The sequence below is a fragment of the Arvicola amphibius genome, chromosome 8 (assembly GCF_903992535.2).
Source record: "Arvicola amphibius chromosome 8, mArvAmp1.2, whole genome shotgun sequence".
Taxonomy (NCBI): domain Eukaryota; kingdom Metazoa; phylum Chordata; class Mammalia; order Rodentia; family Cricetidae; genus Arvicola; species Arvicola amphibius.
Window position 1 is genome coordinate 54,889,244 of NC_052054.1, and position 15,505 is coordinate 54,904,748.

The window sequence follows — 15,505 nt, forward strand, 5'->3', positions numbered from 1 at the left end:
GTTTCCTAGGAAGTTGGTGTAACTTTATCAGTAAATCAGTGTTCTCAGAGCCATAGAGATTTGAGAACACCTGTATATATTTTCAAGGTTAGAATATGGGTTGAATTTCCAAAATAACACTGGTCTAGTTCAGATAGGGTTGACACTTGCCCCTTTTCTAGAGATCCTGAGCCTTCTGGATGTGATGGTGGCTCCAGGCAGGGAGCATAGGCTCTCTCAATACTTCACCTGGTGAATGGGGACCTTGGACATAGCAGGTGCATCAAGATGAGTAGAGGGGAGCCCACCAGCAGTCATCAGGCCTGTGACAGAGCTGAGACAACTTGCCTCAGTCCTCAGAATCACAAGAATTAAATAACAAGCCCAGTGTGTTGTGTAGAGCTTCTAATTCCAGTGCTCAGCAGAGGACAGAGTTTGAGAGTAGTTTGGACTGTGCAATGAGTTCAAGGCCAGCCTGAGCTGCAAAGCACACCCTTGTTTGGCAGGGCAAAAGCTCACCTCAGAAAGGTGCAGGCAAGGAAGCCTGCAGACCAGAGTTTTCCCTGTTGAACTCCCTTGGTGGGAGGGTCTCTGGCTTCCATGTGTACGCCGTGACCTGTGTATGTGTGGCACACACAAAATGAACATAATAAAATCGTTTTAAAGGGAAGCTGGCATATAGTTCATTGGTAGAGTGCTTGTCCTAGTATGTGTACAGTCCTGGGCCTGATAACAATACAGTGAAAATAATAGAATAGTCGAGGTAACAGTGTTTTGGAAGGAAGAGATTAAAACTTTTGCAGGTGCCAGGATTGTTTATGTAGAACTTCGGAGAGAAACATGAAAACACTACTGGGGAGAGATAGTTCAGTGAGTAAGAGCAGTTCCCAGCCCCCAAGTGCTGACTCATGGTTGTCTGTCACTCTGTGGCCATGGAGAAAACCAGGCAAGCACACAGTGCACACACATACATGCAGGCAAAATACTCATAACCAGAAGATAAAAAGTATGTAAAAAGAATCTTTAAAAAAAAAAAATCAAATCTCCTCTCCCCCCCCCCCCCCCTTTTTTTTTCTTTTTCTTTTTTTTTTTTTCTTTTTTTCAAGACAGGGTTTCTCTGCAGCTCTTGCCATCCTGGAACTTGCTCTGTAGACCAGGTTGACCTTGAACTCACAGAGATCCGCCTTGCTCTGAGTGCTGGGATTAAAGGTGTATGCCACCACCTCTTGATTTAATTATTTAAATTTAAAGATATATAAGTCAGGTGGTGGTGTACACCTTTAATCCCCAGCAGAGGCAGGTGGATCTCTGTGCGATCGAGGCCAGCCTGGTCTACAAGAGCTAGTTCCAGGACTACTAAGGCTATTACACAGAGAACCCTGTCTTGAAAAAAATACATACATATATATGTTTTGTATATATGGATCTTTAGCCTGAATGTATATTCATCATGTGCATGCTTGATGCCCATGGAGGTCAGAAGAGGCCCTTGTCAGATCCCCTGGAAATGGGGTTATGAACAGTTGCAAGCTTCTATGTGGGTGCTGGAAATTGAACCAAGGTCCCCTGGAAGAGCAGCTATGTCTCTAGCCCCTGATTCTCATTCTCTCTCTCTCTCTCTCTCTCTCTCTCTCTCTCTCTCTCTCTCTTTCTCCCCCTCTCCCCCTCCCCCCCTCTCCTGTGGTGGTCAGGCTTGGTGGCAGTCCTGCTGAGCCACCTTGTCATCTGAGTGGTCACCTTTGTTCACAGAAGTGGAGGCAATGCTCAAGAGCTGTACCAGGCCAAGGTTAACTCTTCTCCTGGGGCTTTTGTCTGTGTGACTCCTGTTCCGCTGTTGCTGAACAGTGGTGGTGCACACCTTTAATCCTAGCACTCAGAGCAGAGGCAGGTGGATCTCTCTGAGTTCGAGGTCAGCCTGATCTATCTACAGAGTGAGTTCCAGGACAGCCGGGGCTACACAGTGAAACCCTGTCTCAAAAAACCAAGACATAAAAAAATCTGCTGTGGTTGGTTTTAAGTCAGATAGCAGAAATGTCATCTTATTCATTTATGCTACACTCAGTGTCTTCTAGGTGTGTAAGTGTTGAAAAAGCTGGGTTCCTAATGACAGGTTCCCCATTGAAAAGCAGGCTGAGAGCTTGGTGCTACCAAGACTGCTCTGTCAGGGGCTGTGCACTTACCTGGGAGCTGATGGAGTAAGGGCTGGAGGGATGCGTGTGGGATGCAGGCTGCTTCCAGGTTCTATGGCAGCACCAGGAAGGCCGTAAGGGAAAGCCTGTGTGTGAGTCTCTCCTAGTGTGCCCAGGGTAAGCATTGCCGTCACTGCCATTATTCCAGAATAGTGGTACTAGCGCCCTGGTGCCACATCACATGTCGTACACTTGATTTCACAGTAGTTTTCCACTCCTGCTTCCCATAGACATGCTTCTTGCTTGTCTTCCATTGCTGACTCACGGGATACTGTTAGCCACTCATTCACTGAACTGAATTCAGTAACTTCTGTAGGATCTAGTGTCTGAGGGTGATGACTAGTCCTTAGAGCACTAGTGGCCATACCCCTGGTATCTCCCAGGATGTCTGCTGCCCCTCACCTGCATGGTGGTGCCTCAATCCCATTCTCCAGCTGAGGCCTTCAGGTCTTCCCTGTGAGTCTGCAGGTGCTCGTGAATGGAATGTCCATCATGATCTAGGCTAGATGTCAGCATCAGAGCCAGAGTTGTGCCACAGAGTCCCATATGGTTGGAAGATATACCTTGGAGAACTGGGAACTGTCAGCCCGACACCCTGTGCCAAGTAGCACAGATTTAAAGATTTCTTGATATTCCTAGACAGCTGAGCAGAGATTTTATCATCAGCAGTAAATGCAGCCAGCACATCATTGCCCTGGCAGTGTTTGTGGAATTAGTTGAGCACTGAGTTGACAGGACACCATTGTCGAGATATCTAAGAGCTTTCCCTTTGGTGCTTGAGTTTTATGTTGAATTGTTATCCAGGGTTTCTGTGAGTGAAGAACATTGCCCTCTACTGGGACTCTTCATTTTTTTTTATCAGGCAGTTTAGTAAAAAAGTGATCTAAGAGTTTCTAGCATGCTCGGTAGGAATGGCAATGTTTGTGTTAATAGCTGGGTTGAGAATCATGGAGGGGGTTTCCAGTCAGGTGTTCACTCATGTCCTGCTTGCCCACATTTAATCTCAGCGCTTGGGAGGCAGAGGCCAGTAGATCTCTGAGTTCAAGGCTAGCTATTGTACTTAGTGAGTTCCAGGACAGCCAGGGCTTTGTAGAATGACCCTGTCTCACAATAAAATAAAACAGTTGCATGTGTACATATTCTCTCTCTCTCTCTCTCTCTCTCTCTCTCTCTCTCTGTGTGTGTGTGTGTGTGTGTGTGTGTGTGTGTGTCAATAAATGTGAGCTACAACAACGTTTGTTTTCTTTGTTGCCTGGGTTAGTCTAGATCCACTGTGCTCAAGTGATCTTCCTACTTTAGCCTCTGAGTAGATGGGAAGACAGACAAGCACTACCACAGACTGTATCGCCCAGCTTACTTTGGAAGAAGATATGAGAACACACAGATAGGAAGGAGCAGGCTGCCAAATTTTCCAGCCTCACTGAAGACCTCTGGTCTCCAGAACCAGCAGGCTATGGCATCTCACTCCAGGGTTCAGAAGTTGTCAGTTCTCCATTTCTCCAGAATGCAGGCGGTTGGGTACTTTCTTTTCTCATCTATTTTTTTTATTGTATTTTTGTTTTTTGTTTTTGTTTTGCTTTTTCGGGACAGGGTTTCTCTGTAGCTTTGGAGCCTGCCCTGTATGTAGCTAGCTCTTGTAGACCAGGCTGGCCTTGAATTCACAGAGATCGCCTGCCTCTGCCTCCTGAGTGCTGGGATTAAAGGCGTGCTCCACCACTGCCTGGCTTCATCTATTTTTTAAAAAGAAACTAATTTGAGATTCTAAATAAAATGGCATGCTACATTTGCATATTCTCATTCTTTAAAAAGCTGTCCCTGCTTCTAGCTGTGTCAAATTTGATTAGTGAATAAAATTTTTCCTTAAAGTAACCTTCTAAACTGGGTGTGGTAGCCCCCCCCCCCCCCCACACACACACACCTGTAGTCTCAGCACTATGGGAAGTCAGGTCATGAGGATTAAAGGCATGTGCAGGGCCCTGTGTTTGGTTCTTACTATAATATGAAACAAAATCTTGTCTTAAAAAAATGGGGGTATGACTGGAGAGATGGCCTAGTGGTTAAGAGCACATGCTGCTTTTCCAGAGGACCCAGGTTCAATCCTCAGCACTTACACCAAGCAGCTTAGAACTGTGTGTAGCTCCAGCAGTTCCCTAAGTTCTGCAGGCACCAGGATTCACACGTTCATACCCGTACACAGACACACACATAATTGAAAAATAAGTTAGAATGTTTCTTCATTTTATTCTGTGTGTAAAAGTGTTGTTCAGCGTGCAGGTATGTGTACCACATGTCTGGTGCCCGGGGAGATCAGTAGAGGGTGTCAGATCCCCCAGAATTGGAGTTTCCGATGGTTACGAGCCATCATGTGGGTGCTCAGAATCAAAACTGGGACTTCCGGAAGAGTAGCTTCACCCCTTAACCACTGAGCTATGTCTCCTAAAAATAAGTATATTTAAAATTTAAAAGGTCAGGGTTTAGTTCTGTGGTAGCACATTGCGGTAGCTCAGTGCTTGAGGCCTAGCATGCATGAGGCCCTGGACGCAGTACCTATTATGGAAAAAGAGTTCTTCCTCTTTCTGGCGAATAGCCAAACTCTCTAAAGCGTTTGTAATCCCCTTCAGCTCAGTCTCTTCATGGTGCTCCTTTGGTAGACCCTGAGAAGCCCTCCAGAGTGCCTTGCGCTGCTGTGCGAGCAAGCATGACAACGTAATAAAAGGCCCACACCATTACTTCTGTGCCTAAGAATAGTCTTGTTTAGTGTAATCCTGCTGCAGTAAATATTTGACCCTGTGCTTGGTGTGTATTATCTCATCGCTCTCAAGATGATCTTAAGGCTTCAAGGGTCACACAGAGAGGCCCTGATGGGTGGCTGAGCGCCTGTGCACTTACACCTCTGTCCTCGTGCTTTCATAAAGTCAGTGGGTTTTGTTTTGTCACCCCCAACTCCCAGGGGTCCTGTCCTTAGGCAGAGATGGGACAGTGTGATTAGCAGGGGACTCTCTTCTGTTCCGGCCACTTTGCTCAGTTGTGGGATAGATCAGAAATGTCTGTGACATTCAGAGCGACAAGATAGGAGGAGTCATCAGGAAGGAGCAGGGCCGGAGAGTGGGTGGGACCTGCTCTCAAAAAGTGAAGATGGGTTTTAGAATAGCTAGGACGGTCAGAAGCCACTGTCCCTGTGTTATTTTTTACAGAGCCACCTTCATGGAATCAGAATATCATCAAAGATCTGTCTCCATGACTCTAGCACTCAGGACGAGAGGGGCACCCCATCTTTAAAACCAAAACAAAAAGACATCACCCCCAAAAATATGGAAAGGATCCCAGGTGGAGTGTTTCCGCGCACCGCGCCCCCGTGTCTGTTCGGTGCGCTGAACCCTGTTACCGAGATTCCGGCAAGGGGGCTGGAGGTTAAAATAGACAGAGACATGGGCTGCCCGCAATTTTTCTTCCGTTAGGGGCCACTGTTCCACCCAATACGGGGTCATCTGACAACCATGTAATAGGTATGGGTGCAGGCGGTGTGACAGTGACCCATACTAAAAATGTGCGGTCCCCTGGAATACGAGTAACCTGGTCATCAGGCGTTAATGTCCAGCCCTGATGCAAGGTGCCTAGGCCCTGGTCAGGTCGCCATCCCATAGCTTTCATCTCTGAGGTGGCTTTCCGGAGGGACACCTTTGTAGGTTGTGTTAAGACTGCCCCCATCTCTGCTAAGAGATCACGTCCCCATAGATTGACAGGCAGGCCAGGAAAAACATATGGCTGGAAAAAACCTTCATGTCCTTCATTACGCCATTTCAATATCTTTGAACTTTTTTGAGAAGTTGTTTGACCAATTCCTGCAGCCTTCCCTGCAGCCTTACAGTACCTTCTTTCAAGGGCCATGTCTTTGGCCGATATTTTAAGGACAAAACTGATACATCACCCAAAAAACATTGCCAATCATGTAAGGTCTTAAGATGAGCACAATCAAACTGCAACTTCTGTGGTTTAATTTCTCCTTTTTGCAAAATATATCCTAGATAATACAGAGGCATGGTTTGAACCTTTTCTGGTGTAATAATCCAGCAGCTGCTAGAGCTTGTTGCATATCAGCTGCATCACACACCTTTTCCAGACATTTAGCAGCCAATAGAATATCATCCATATAATGAATTATATAAAGATCAGGATTTTTCTCTCTAATAGGATGTAGTGCAATAATCAGTCCAGCAGCTGCTAGAGCTTGTAAATAATACTAAATTGCCACGCCCCAGCCAAACCCACCAGAAACCACTCTCTCGCCATCAGGAACTCATGAATGTCTCGTGCTCAGAGCAGCTGTAGGCACTTAGATCAGGGAATTACAAGAAATTCAGGATCTGGGGTCTCACTGCTCCCAACAGATGGTGTAGTGTTGCTCACAGTAGAGCGAACATCCCTAGCTTCAATGCTGGCAGCACAAGAATCTTTATGTCCATCCAGGTGTGAGTCAGGGGCTTTGCTTTATCTTTATTTTATTTTTTGTTTTGTTTTGTTTTTCTTTTCTTTTTTTTTTTTTTTTTTATGGTTTTTCGAGACAGGGTTTCCCTGTAGTTTCTAGAGCCTGTCCTGGAACTAGCTCTTGTAGACCAGGCTGGCCTCGAACTCAGAGATCCGCCTGCCTCTGCCTCCTCAGTGCTGGGATTAAAGGCGTGCGCCACCACCGCCCGGCTGCTTTATCTTTAAAGAGGGTCCAGGAACTTCACTAATCAGTATGTGGAAAGCACTGGAGGCACAGTCAGTATTGCCGGGGCCTGCTTTTCTGGGTGTCTTAAGTGCTTGCTGCCTGGGTAAACCTTACCTCTTTCTTTGGATTTTCAAGACAGGGTTTTTCTGTAGTTTTGGAACCTGTCCTGGAACTAGCTCTTGTAGACCAGACTGGCCTCGAACTCACAGAGATCCGCTTCCACCCCCACCTCCTGAGTGCTGGGATTAAGGCTTGCACCACAGCTCCCCTCCGAGTTCCTAGAAGTTTTTACCCAGTCTTACCAGCTTGGCCTCTTAGCCGTATGAGCAGGAAGCCTGGCACAAGTATTCTACAGAAGCAGGAGCCTTCCTGGGTCTAGTCTGAGCCCTTTCTCAAGGAGTAGGAGATGGAACAGGTTGGCCCTCAGATGCTACTGTGTATTTGTGGTGCATTCCTGGATGGACAGATTGGTTTGGACAAGAAGCATTGACCTTGGGTCCTTTTTGCTGTCCCAGCCCAGTCTCTAATGCATTGAAACAGAACACACACCTAACTCTGCAAAATGGTTTGTTTCTTAGGCACTCCTGGCAGGCATGCGCAACCGTGAGAACAGCTCCCCCTGCCAGGGAAATGGAGAGTCAGCGAGCAGGGGCAGGAGTGGGAGCTGTGTGTGGCCTGCGGAGGACGAGCCTTCCAATGAGGCCACAACTCCTTCCTACAAGAAGCCTCTGTATGGCATCTCCCACAAGATCATGGAGAAGAAGAACCCTCCCTCCGGAGACCTGCTCAGCCCCTATGAGCTCTTTGAGAAGGCGAACTCCAGTAACAGCCCCTCTCCTCTGCGCCTGCTGAATGAATCTCAGAAACGGGAATGTGGTGCTGGGGTGGCCACTGATGGGGACCCTAATATCTACTTCCTGATCCAGAAGATGTTCTACATGCTCAACACGCTCACCTCTAACATGTCCCAGCTTCACAGCAAGGTGGACCTGCTCTCCCTCGAGGTGAGCCGCATCAAGAAGCAGGTGAGCCCTTCTGAGCTGGTGGCTAAGTTCCAGCCTCCCCCTGAGTACCAGCTCACCAGTGCTGAGCTGAAGCAGATAGCAGAGCAAAGCCTGTCCTGCGGGGACCTGGCCTGCCGCCTGCTGGTGCAGCTTTTCCCGGAGCTCTTTGGAGAGGTAGATTTCTCCCGCAGCTGCAGTGCCTGCGGCTTTGCCGCCAAGCGGAAGCTAGAGTCGCTGCACCTCCAGCTCATCCGCAACTACGTGGAGGTCTACTACCCCTCTGTGAAGGACACAGCTGTGTGGCAGGCTGAGTGCTTGCCACAGCTGAATGACTTCTTCAGCCGCTTCTGGGCCCAGCGAGAAATGGAGGATAGCCAGCCAGGCAGCCAGGTCACCAACTTCTTTGAAGCAGACCAAGTGGATGCCGGCCACTTTCTAGACAACAAGGACCAAGAAGAAGCTCTGTCTCTGGACCGCAGCAGCACCATCGCCTCGGACCATGTGGTAGACACACAGGACCTCACTGAGTTCCTAGATGAAGCCTCCTCCCCAGGTGAGTTTGCTGTGTTCCTCCTGCACCGGCTCTTCCCAGAGCTGTTTGACCACCGCAGGCTGGGTGAACAGCACAGCTGCTACGGCGACGGTGGCAAGCAAGAGCTGGATCCCCAAAGGCTGCAGATCATCCGCAACTACACAGAGATCTACTTCCCGGATATGCAGGAGGAGGAGGCCTGGCTGCAGCAGTGTGCCCAGCGCATCAATGATGAGCTGGAGGGCCTGGGGCTGGAGGGGGGCAGCGAAGGGGATGCCCCACGGGACGACTGCTACGACTCCTCCAGCCTGCCAGATGACATCTCGGTGGTCAAGGTAGAGGACAACTTCGAGGGCGAGCGGCCTGGCCGGCGCTCCAAGAAGATCTGGCTGGTGCCCATTGACTTTGACAAGTTGGAGATCCCACAGCCAGACTTCGAGATGCCAGGCTCAGATTGCCTGCTGAGCAAGGAGCAGCTGCGTAGCATCTATGAGAGCAGCCTGTCCATTGGCAACTTTGCCTCCCGCCTGCTAGTGCACCTGTTCCCGGAGCTCTTCACCCACGAGAACCTGCGCAAGCAGTACAACTGCAGCGGCTCCCTGGGCAAGAAGCAGCTGGACCCAGCCCGCATCAGGCTGATCCGCCACTACGTGCAGCTGCTCTACCCTCGGGCCAAGAACGACCGGGTGTGGACTCTGGAGTTTGTGGGCAAGCTGGATGAGCGCTGTCGGCGCAGGGACACGGAGCAGAGGCGCTCTTACCAGCAGCAGCGCAAGGTCCACATGCCTGGCCCTGAGTGCCGGGACCTAGCAAGTTATGCAATCAACCCCGAGAGGTTCCGAGAGGAGTTTGAGGGGCCCCCGCTGCCTCCTGAAAGGAGCAGCAAAGACTTTTGCAAAATCCCCTTGGACGAGTTGGTGGTCCCCTCGCCCGACTTTCCGGTGCCTTCTCCCTACCTGCTGTCGGACAAGGAGGTTCGTGAGATCGTCCAGCAGAGCCTGTCGGTGGGCAACTTTGCTGCTCGACTCCTGGTCAGGCTCTTCCCAGAACTCTTCACAGCTGAGAACCTTCGCCTGCAGTACAACCACTCCGGGGCTTGCAATAAGAAGCAGCTGGACCCCACACGCCTGAGACTCATCCGCCATTACGTGGAAGCTGTCTACCCGGTGGAGAAGATGGAGGAGGTGTGGCATTATGAATGTATACCCAGCATTGATGAGCGGTGTCGCCGCCCCAACAGGAAAAAGTGCGACATCCTCAAGAAAGCCAAGAAAGTGGAGAAGTGACAGGTCTGGGGATGCCCAGGGACTTGGGTCACCACGGACTGAGCAATGGGTGCCCTTGGGACTGAGCGTTTCTCCGGAGCTCGTGTATGGTATCCACAGACAGGCACCTTATGTCAGTGGGGAGTGGTTTCCTACATTTGCACACAACACCTATCCAGCCACAAGAAAGAAGCCTTGAATTTGGTCTCTTGTATTCATGACTTTGTTCTGTGTTCCCTGCTGGCACAGCTGGAGTTTGGGAGTAGCCAAGCTGTGAAATGAGAGAATTGATAGAGTCCCTCCCAGACCCTCACAATCCAAAATACAAATTTAGGCTAGCTGTGGTGACCCACACCTAGACAGAGGCCATTGTGAGTTCAAGGCCAGTCTACGTAATGAATTCCAGACCAGCCCAGGGCTACATAATGAGACCCTGTCTCAAAAACACCAAAATACAAATTCAGCAAGCTTGTTTCTCTTCCCCCATGTTTTACATCCCCCCCCCCTTTTTTTTTTAATTAAAATGAAACCCTTTTAAAGAAAATCTTTGGCTCTTTGGGAGCCATTTTACTTAGGAAAAGATATCTTAAAAAATATTTGAGATGAGATACTGTACGATTACTTAAATTGCTGGGATTTTTAAAGATGATTTTAGACTTATGTTTTCTCTGTTTTTGTTTTTGTTTTTGTTTTTTTTTTTAAAGAAATGCCATATTCCGGCATTATGTGTAACTAGCTTCAGGTGGCACGGTGACTGGTTTTACTAATCCTGTGTTTCACATCTGGTTTCAGAGAGTCCGAGGCCCCTCGGATTCAGCAGGTGGAATATAAGTAGTGGGTAGCCCCTTGATCCTGTATGTGAGTTTCCCTACTGCTGTGGCCCAGCCTGTCTGCCACTGCCACTGGTGCTCACTGTGTAGACAAGAACACTGGAAGATGATATGAATGTAGATAGACTGGAGGCACAGTTCACGTGTCTTCAGGTGAGCTGTGTCCTTCCACAGCCCCACTCCCTCTCCGCACACAGGTGCTAGATCAGAGGGACAGACACATTGGAAGGGACACAATGTGTTAGGCACAGTTTTGTGTGATTTATGGGTGGGCTTCTTTTGGGTTCACCAAGAACTGTTTACTTTCCATGTATTTGTAGAGTCCCTATCCCCAGACCTCAGTGTTAGCTCCTCCCATGAGCAGCATGGCCTTGGACCTCTACGAGCCTAGGCTCTTGTAGGTGTTGGAAGGACCCAGACCGTCTTAAGTGGAGCACCCATGACCCTTCCCAGCCCCACTCAGACCTTTCCCCTCAAACCTTCTAGGAAGTTCTGCCGTCCTCTCCTGGCCCACCCCTAACATGGAGGTGCACATGTCTTCCACCCTTCTACACTGGGGCCAGATGCCTAAGAAAGGCAGGAGACAGTGTTCCCCAAACTGAATCCATCTTACCATTGACCTCGAGAATTAATTCAGTTGCCTGGGTGGTCATAAGACCCTTGTGGACATTACAATGTGATAACTTAATGGCTTACTATTTTGCTACCTTAATATGCAGAAATGATAGAAATAATCTATGAATTTTCTCATACAGATAAGAACTTTAGTTCTAGTAGACAATATAATTTTGCATGTACCCAATGGGCATTTAAAAAAATAACATAATTTTGAATACTATAAAGCTTCTATTCACTGTCATTTTCAGATTATTTATGCTGTAACTGTAAACCTAAATTATTGTTGTTGAGAAGTGCACAGGGACCTCATGGCTCTCTGTCACATGACCACACCTGCAAGCATTTCTCCTTACTAGAAAGTGAGATGGTGGCTCCGCAAACAAATCAACCTTCTTTGTGCCCAGAAAGAAGGTATGGGGGCAGCCAGAAGACTCCCTTTCCCCCTCACTTGGGCCTCTCTTATGCCTTAGTCTCTCTCTCACACACACACACACACGCATGCATGCATGCACACACCTACCCCAAAGATGGCTGTGGTGTTCTCTCACTGCTTCTGCTAGCTTGAGAGAATTCCATGGGATTTGTTCTGGTCTTGAGGATGTAATCGAGAGGATTCCAAGCCATGTGAAAGTTGTCCTGAGCTCTAGAGTGGGGTGTGGCCCTGCGACGTCAGAAGCACAATCGGTTAGCAAGTTTTTAGAAGTCCTGTTTCCTCACAGCGGAGAAACGGCGAGTTCTAGGAATTAAGCGTGACTTTGTGTAACCCAGAGCGTGTTAATTCTGGGAAACTATTTGGTTTCCTTAACACTTTAACTATGTAGGGCTTCACCCCCCACCCCCCCCCCCCCCCATCTCATTGTCCCTTTCAGTGAAAAGAGGCAGACGCTCTGGGAGCTGTTTCCTACCCCTGGACTGTATGGTATCCTCACTTACCCATCCATACAGGTGGATCCAGTGGGCATTTTTTTTGTCATGAAGCAATATAAATATTAAATACTTATTTTTTCAGAATTTAATGGGTTTCATGAAATCTGTTGGCGACTGCTTTCCTTGTTCCCCGTCTTCCCCATCTAACTCTTTGTGTTTTGGATTCTTTTTGCCTTGTATACAGAGGACTAAAGATTAGCACAGACATTCTGACGTTGAGTAAGGTAGTGGTGTGTCGGTGGTAGAGGTCTTGCTTTTCTCTGTTAGGAAGTTGTTAAAGAATGTATGAAGATAGTCATGAATGTATAGTGTTCGAATCCTGCTCTTAGTTCATGTGGCCGTGTCTGTATGATGACAAATGTTTGTCAGGGAATAAAGTGTCTAGTGTCATTAGCGCTCAGTGCCCTTCCCCTTCAGTGTTGAGCCCCAAGCCTTCCTTTCCTTTTAAGTTAGGGGGTAAGGGGTTTATATCAGCAGCAATCATCAACCGACCAATGGGATCTACTTTGTGGTGACCGGATTTGGCCTGATCACACCACAGTGTGGCCGGCCTCTTGGGTTCTTGGAGAGATGTCCTGTTTCTACCATTCCCCCAGCGATTGCTTCTTGCCTGACTGGGAGGTCCTAGAGACTCCTGGTTGGAAGTCACTGGGTCATTTTGAAGTGGGGGTGAGGGCCCAGGGCCTGGTACTGCTGTGGGAAGTCCTTGCCTCTTGTAGATCCAGCCTTAATGTCTGACATCCTAGCATGAGCAGACCCTGCACAAAGTGGATGTCAGAGTTTCTACTGTGAGGAGTCAATAATGCGGACAGTTTTACCAAAGAGAATGAGACACCACATCATGTCTGCCTGTTACCATTGATCTGAGTGCGCCCTTAGAAAACTGAATGTAACACAAACCCAGGACATCTTTGGAAACTGTATGATCTCTAGCAACTTTGTGTGGATTTTTATACAAGCACTGTTTTATTAATTATATAAAATATAAAAATAGAAAAACTGTGGTCTCTTAACACTTCATTTCTGTAGGTCCCTCGCCACTTAGTGTGTCTGGGTCTGTGTGTGCACCTCCAGTCCGCAGGGAGAACATGAGTGTCTGGGGAGCTCGGTGCTTGGGCGTCAGGTGCAGCTCACGGGGTTTCCGTCTGACCACCAGTGACAGAGCCCACCAGATAAATCCTCCAGTCCAACTTGTACACAGACCACAAAATGAGACACTCATCTGAACTTCTTCACCTTTCTGACCTGGTGCCTGCCCTGCCTATCCCAGCAGAGCTTAACTTCCCTTTAACCCCATTTTTCCACTGTGCATCATATGGGGGTGTAGTTCCTCAAAGCTAACCTGATAACAGACGCATGCTTTCCCTCTTTAACTGGGTAAAAATGAGCATGTGTCAGACTGAAGAGATGGCTCAGCGATTAAGATCACTGGCTGTACTTCCAGAGGACCCAGGTTCGATCCCCCAACACCCACATAGCAATTCACAGTGGTCTGTAATTCCAGTTCCAGGGGATCCAACATCCTTTTCTTGTTTGGCTAACAAGTACGCACATGGACCACAGACATACATACAGGCAAAACACTCATACATAAAAAATAACAAGGTATACTCTGTCATACCAGGGGGGGAAGAAGAGTTGAATTAAGTGGTCTCCAACTGCATACATGTTAAACTACTTTGGAACAGCCTTATGTAGAAAGCTTATCTTGGGAGGTGGGAGGAGGCAGGGTTCCATATTTCCATGTACGTCACAGTTACGATGACTTTGGATTTGGGGTTTTTTGTTTTTGAGGCAGGGATCACCTGGCCTGGAATGTACTAGACCAAACTCAGAGCTTCTCCTGCCTGAGCTCGGGATTAAGGGGTGCACTACCACAGCCTACTGCTTTTATTGAGATGGGCTCTCAGGTAATCGCTTGACTGACCTGACCTCTCTACACCTCCAGAGTGCGGGATTACAGGCTTGCGACACTGTGCCTGGCTCAATTGAAAACTCTTAATTGGCTTAATTTTGATTTCTAGATTTGGAAATTTGTTCCATAAAATAGGATGACTGTTCTGAGCAGTTGAGCAGAGGAAGTGGGTTTTATAGTCAGGGAAGGGCTGAAGGAAGCAGAAGTCGGAAGAAGCACACAAGAACAAGGAGCTTGATGTGGTGGCCTTTGAAGCAAAGACTGACGTCCTCCCGAGAGTTCACGTCCTCAAGAGAGAAAGGAATGCAGTAAGGCCTCAATGCCTCTAGAGGAGGTTCATCCATTCAGTAAATGTCTTGGGAGGGCCAGCCAGCTACTGCGCCTGCTCCCTAACTAGCTAGTCCCGCCCCCTATGTGTGACTAGTTAAGCCGCCCATTCAAGCCTGGCTGGAAGGACCTGGTAGTTAACAGCACAGCACCTAACAGGTCTGCCCTGAAGCTGATTTGTAAGACGTGCGTGGGTATGAGCAGACTGGGCCTTGCTCTCTCTACAGAAGACAGCCAGGCCACTGCAGGTGTCATGAAGCTAGCCCCTGGCCTGAGGCACCACTGCAGAACTACATGCTCTTCCGACCTGTTTCTCACAGGCTGAAGCCACGTTGGTAAGCATGCCGTTAGAGCTGACAGATATTCCGCTTGTGCTATTTCTGCTGCAAGGCGTGAGGAGTTGCCATCCTTGGCTTTGACAAGCTAAAACTGAAACCTTGGTGCTGAACTGCTAAGTGTGTAGGGGAGACACACTTTAGTGTGAATAAGGCCTGTGGCCACCGGCGCTTCTCTTCAAGTGTTGATACAATTGCATGACTCCAAGTTGACCTCTACATTTTAGCCTTTCCTTTCTCTGCTTCAGAATCAAGAGCGAGGTCCCAAAGCTTTTTTTGTTTGGTTGGCTTTTGGTTTTTTTTTTTTTAAGACAGGGTTTTTCTGTGTATCCTTGGTAGCCTCGAAATCAGAGATCTGCCTGCCTCTGTCTCCCGAGTGCTGGGACTAGAGGTGTGCACCACCACCACCCAGCAGCATTTTTCCCCCCAAGGACTTGCATCTTATATTGTTCTGACTAGACTGGAACTTGCTATGAAAGCCAAGCTGGCCTCTGACTCACAGAGATGCACCTGCCTCAGCTTCACAGGAAATGGGATTAAAGGTGTGCACTACCACACCCAGCCAAAATAATAGAATCTACATTGTTTAATAGTGACTTAGATCATAGAAACAAGCATTACCTATGGGAACCCCTAAAGAACAAGTGTTCATTTAGATAAATATTGTTTGCCCTGGATGAAGTCTTTGAGCCTCGCTCGTCTCTTTTGGGCAGATTTAAAGTCTCCGTGTTGGTAGTGCCTGTTATCCCAGCACCCGGGAGGCTGAGGCAGAGGATCATGAATTAGAAAGTCGGCAGGAGCCAGAGAGATTATACTGGCAAGAAGTGAGAAGGCTAGCTACTGCCAGGGGCTGAGCGAGGTGTGCACAGACAC

General features: G+C 48.3%; 1 protein-coding gene across 2 annotated transcripts in view; it reads left to right on the forward strand.

The window, feature by feature from the left end:
- Positions 1-12,144, forward strand: part of Bend3 (BEN domain containing 3) — a 36,514-nt gene extending 24,370 nt beyond the window's left edge. For both annotated transcript variants that reach the window (XM_038340336.1, XM_042055551.1), the window contains one exon: positions 7,458-12,144. In XM_038340336.1, the coding sequence (XP_038196264.1) occupies positions 7,458-9,701 (2,244 nt within the window). In that variant the 3' untranslated portion in view covers positions 9,702-12,144. The remainder of the gene's footprint in view (positions 1-7,457) is intronic.
- The last annotated feature ends 3,361 nt before the right edge of the window (positions 12,145-15,505 follow it).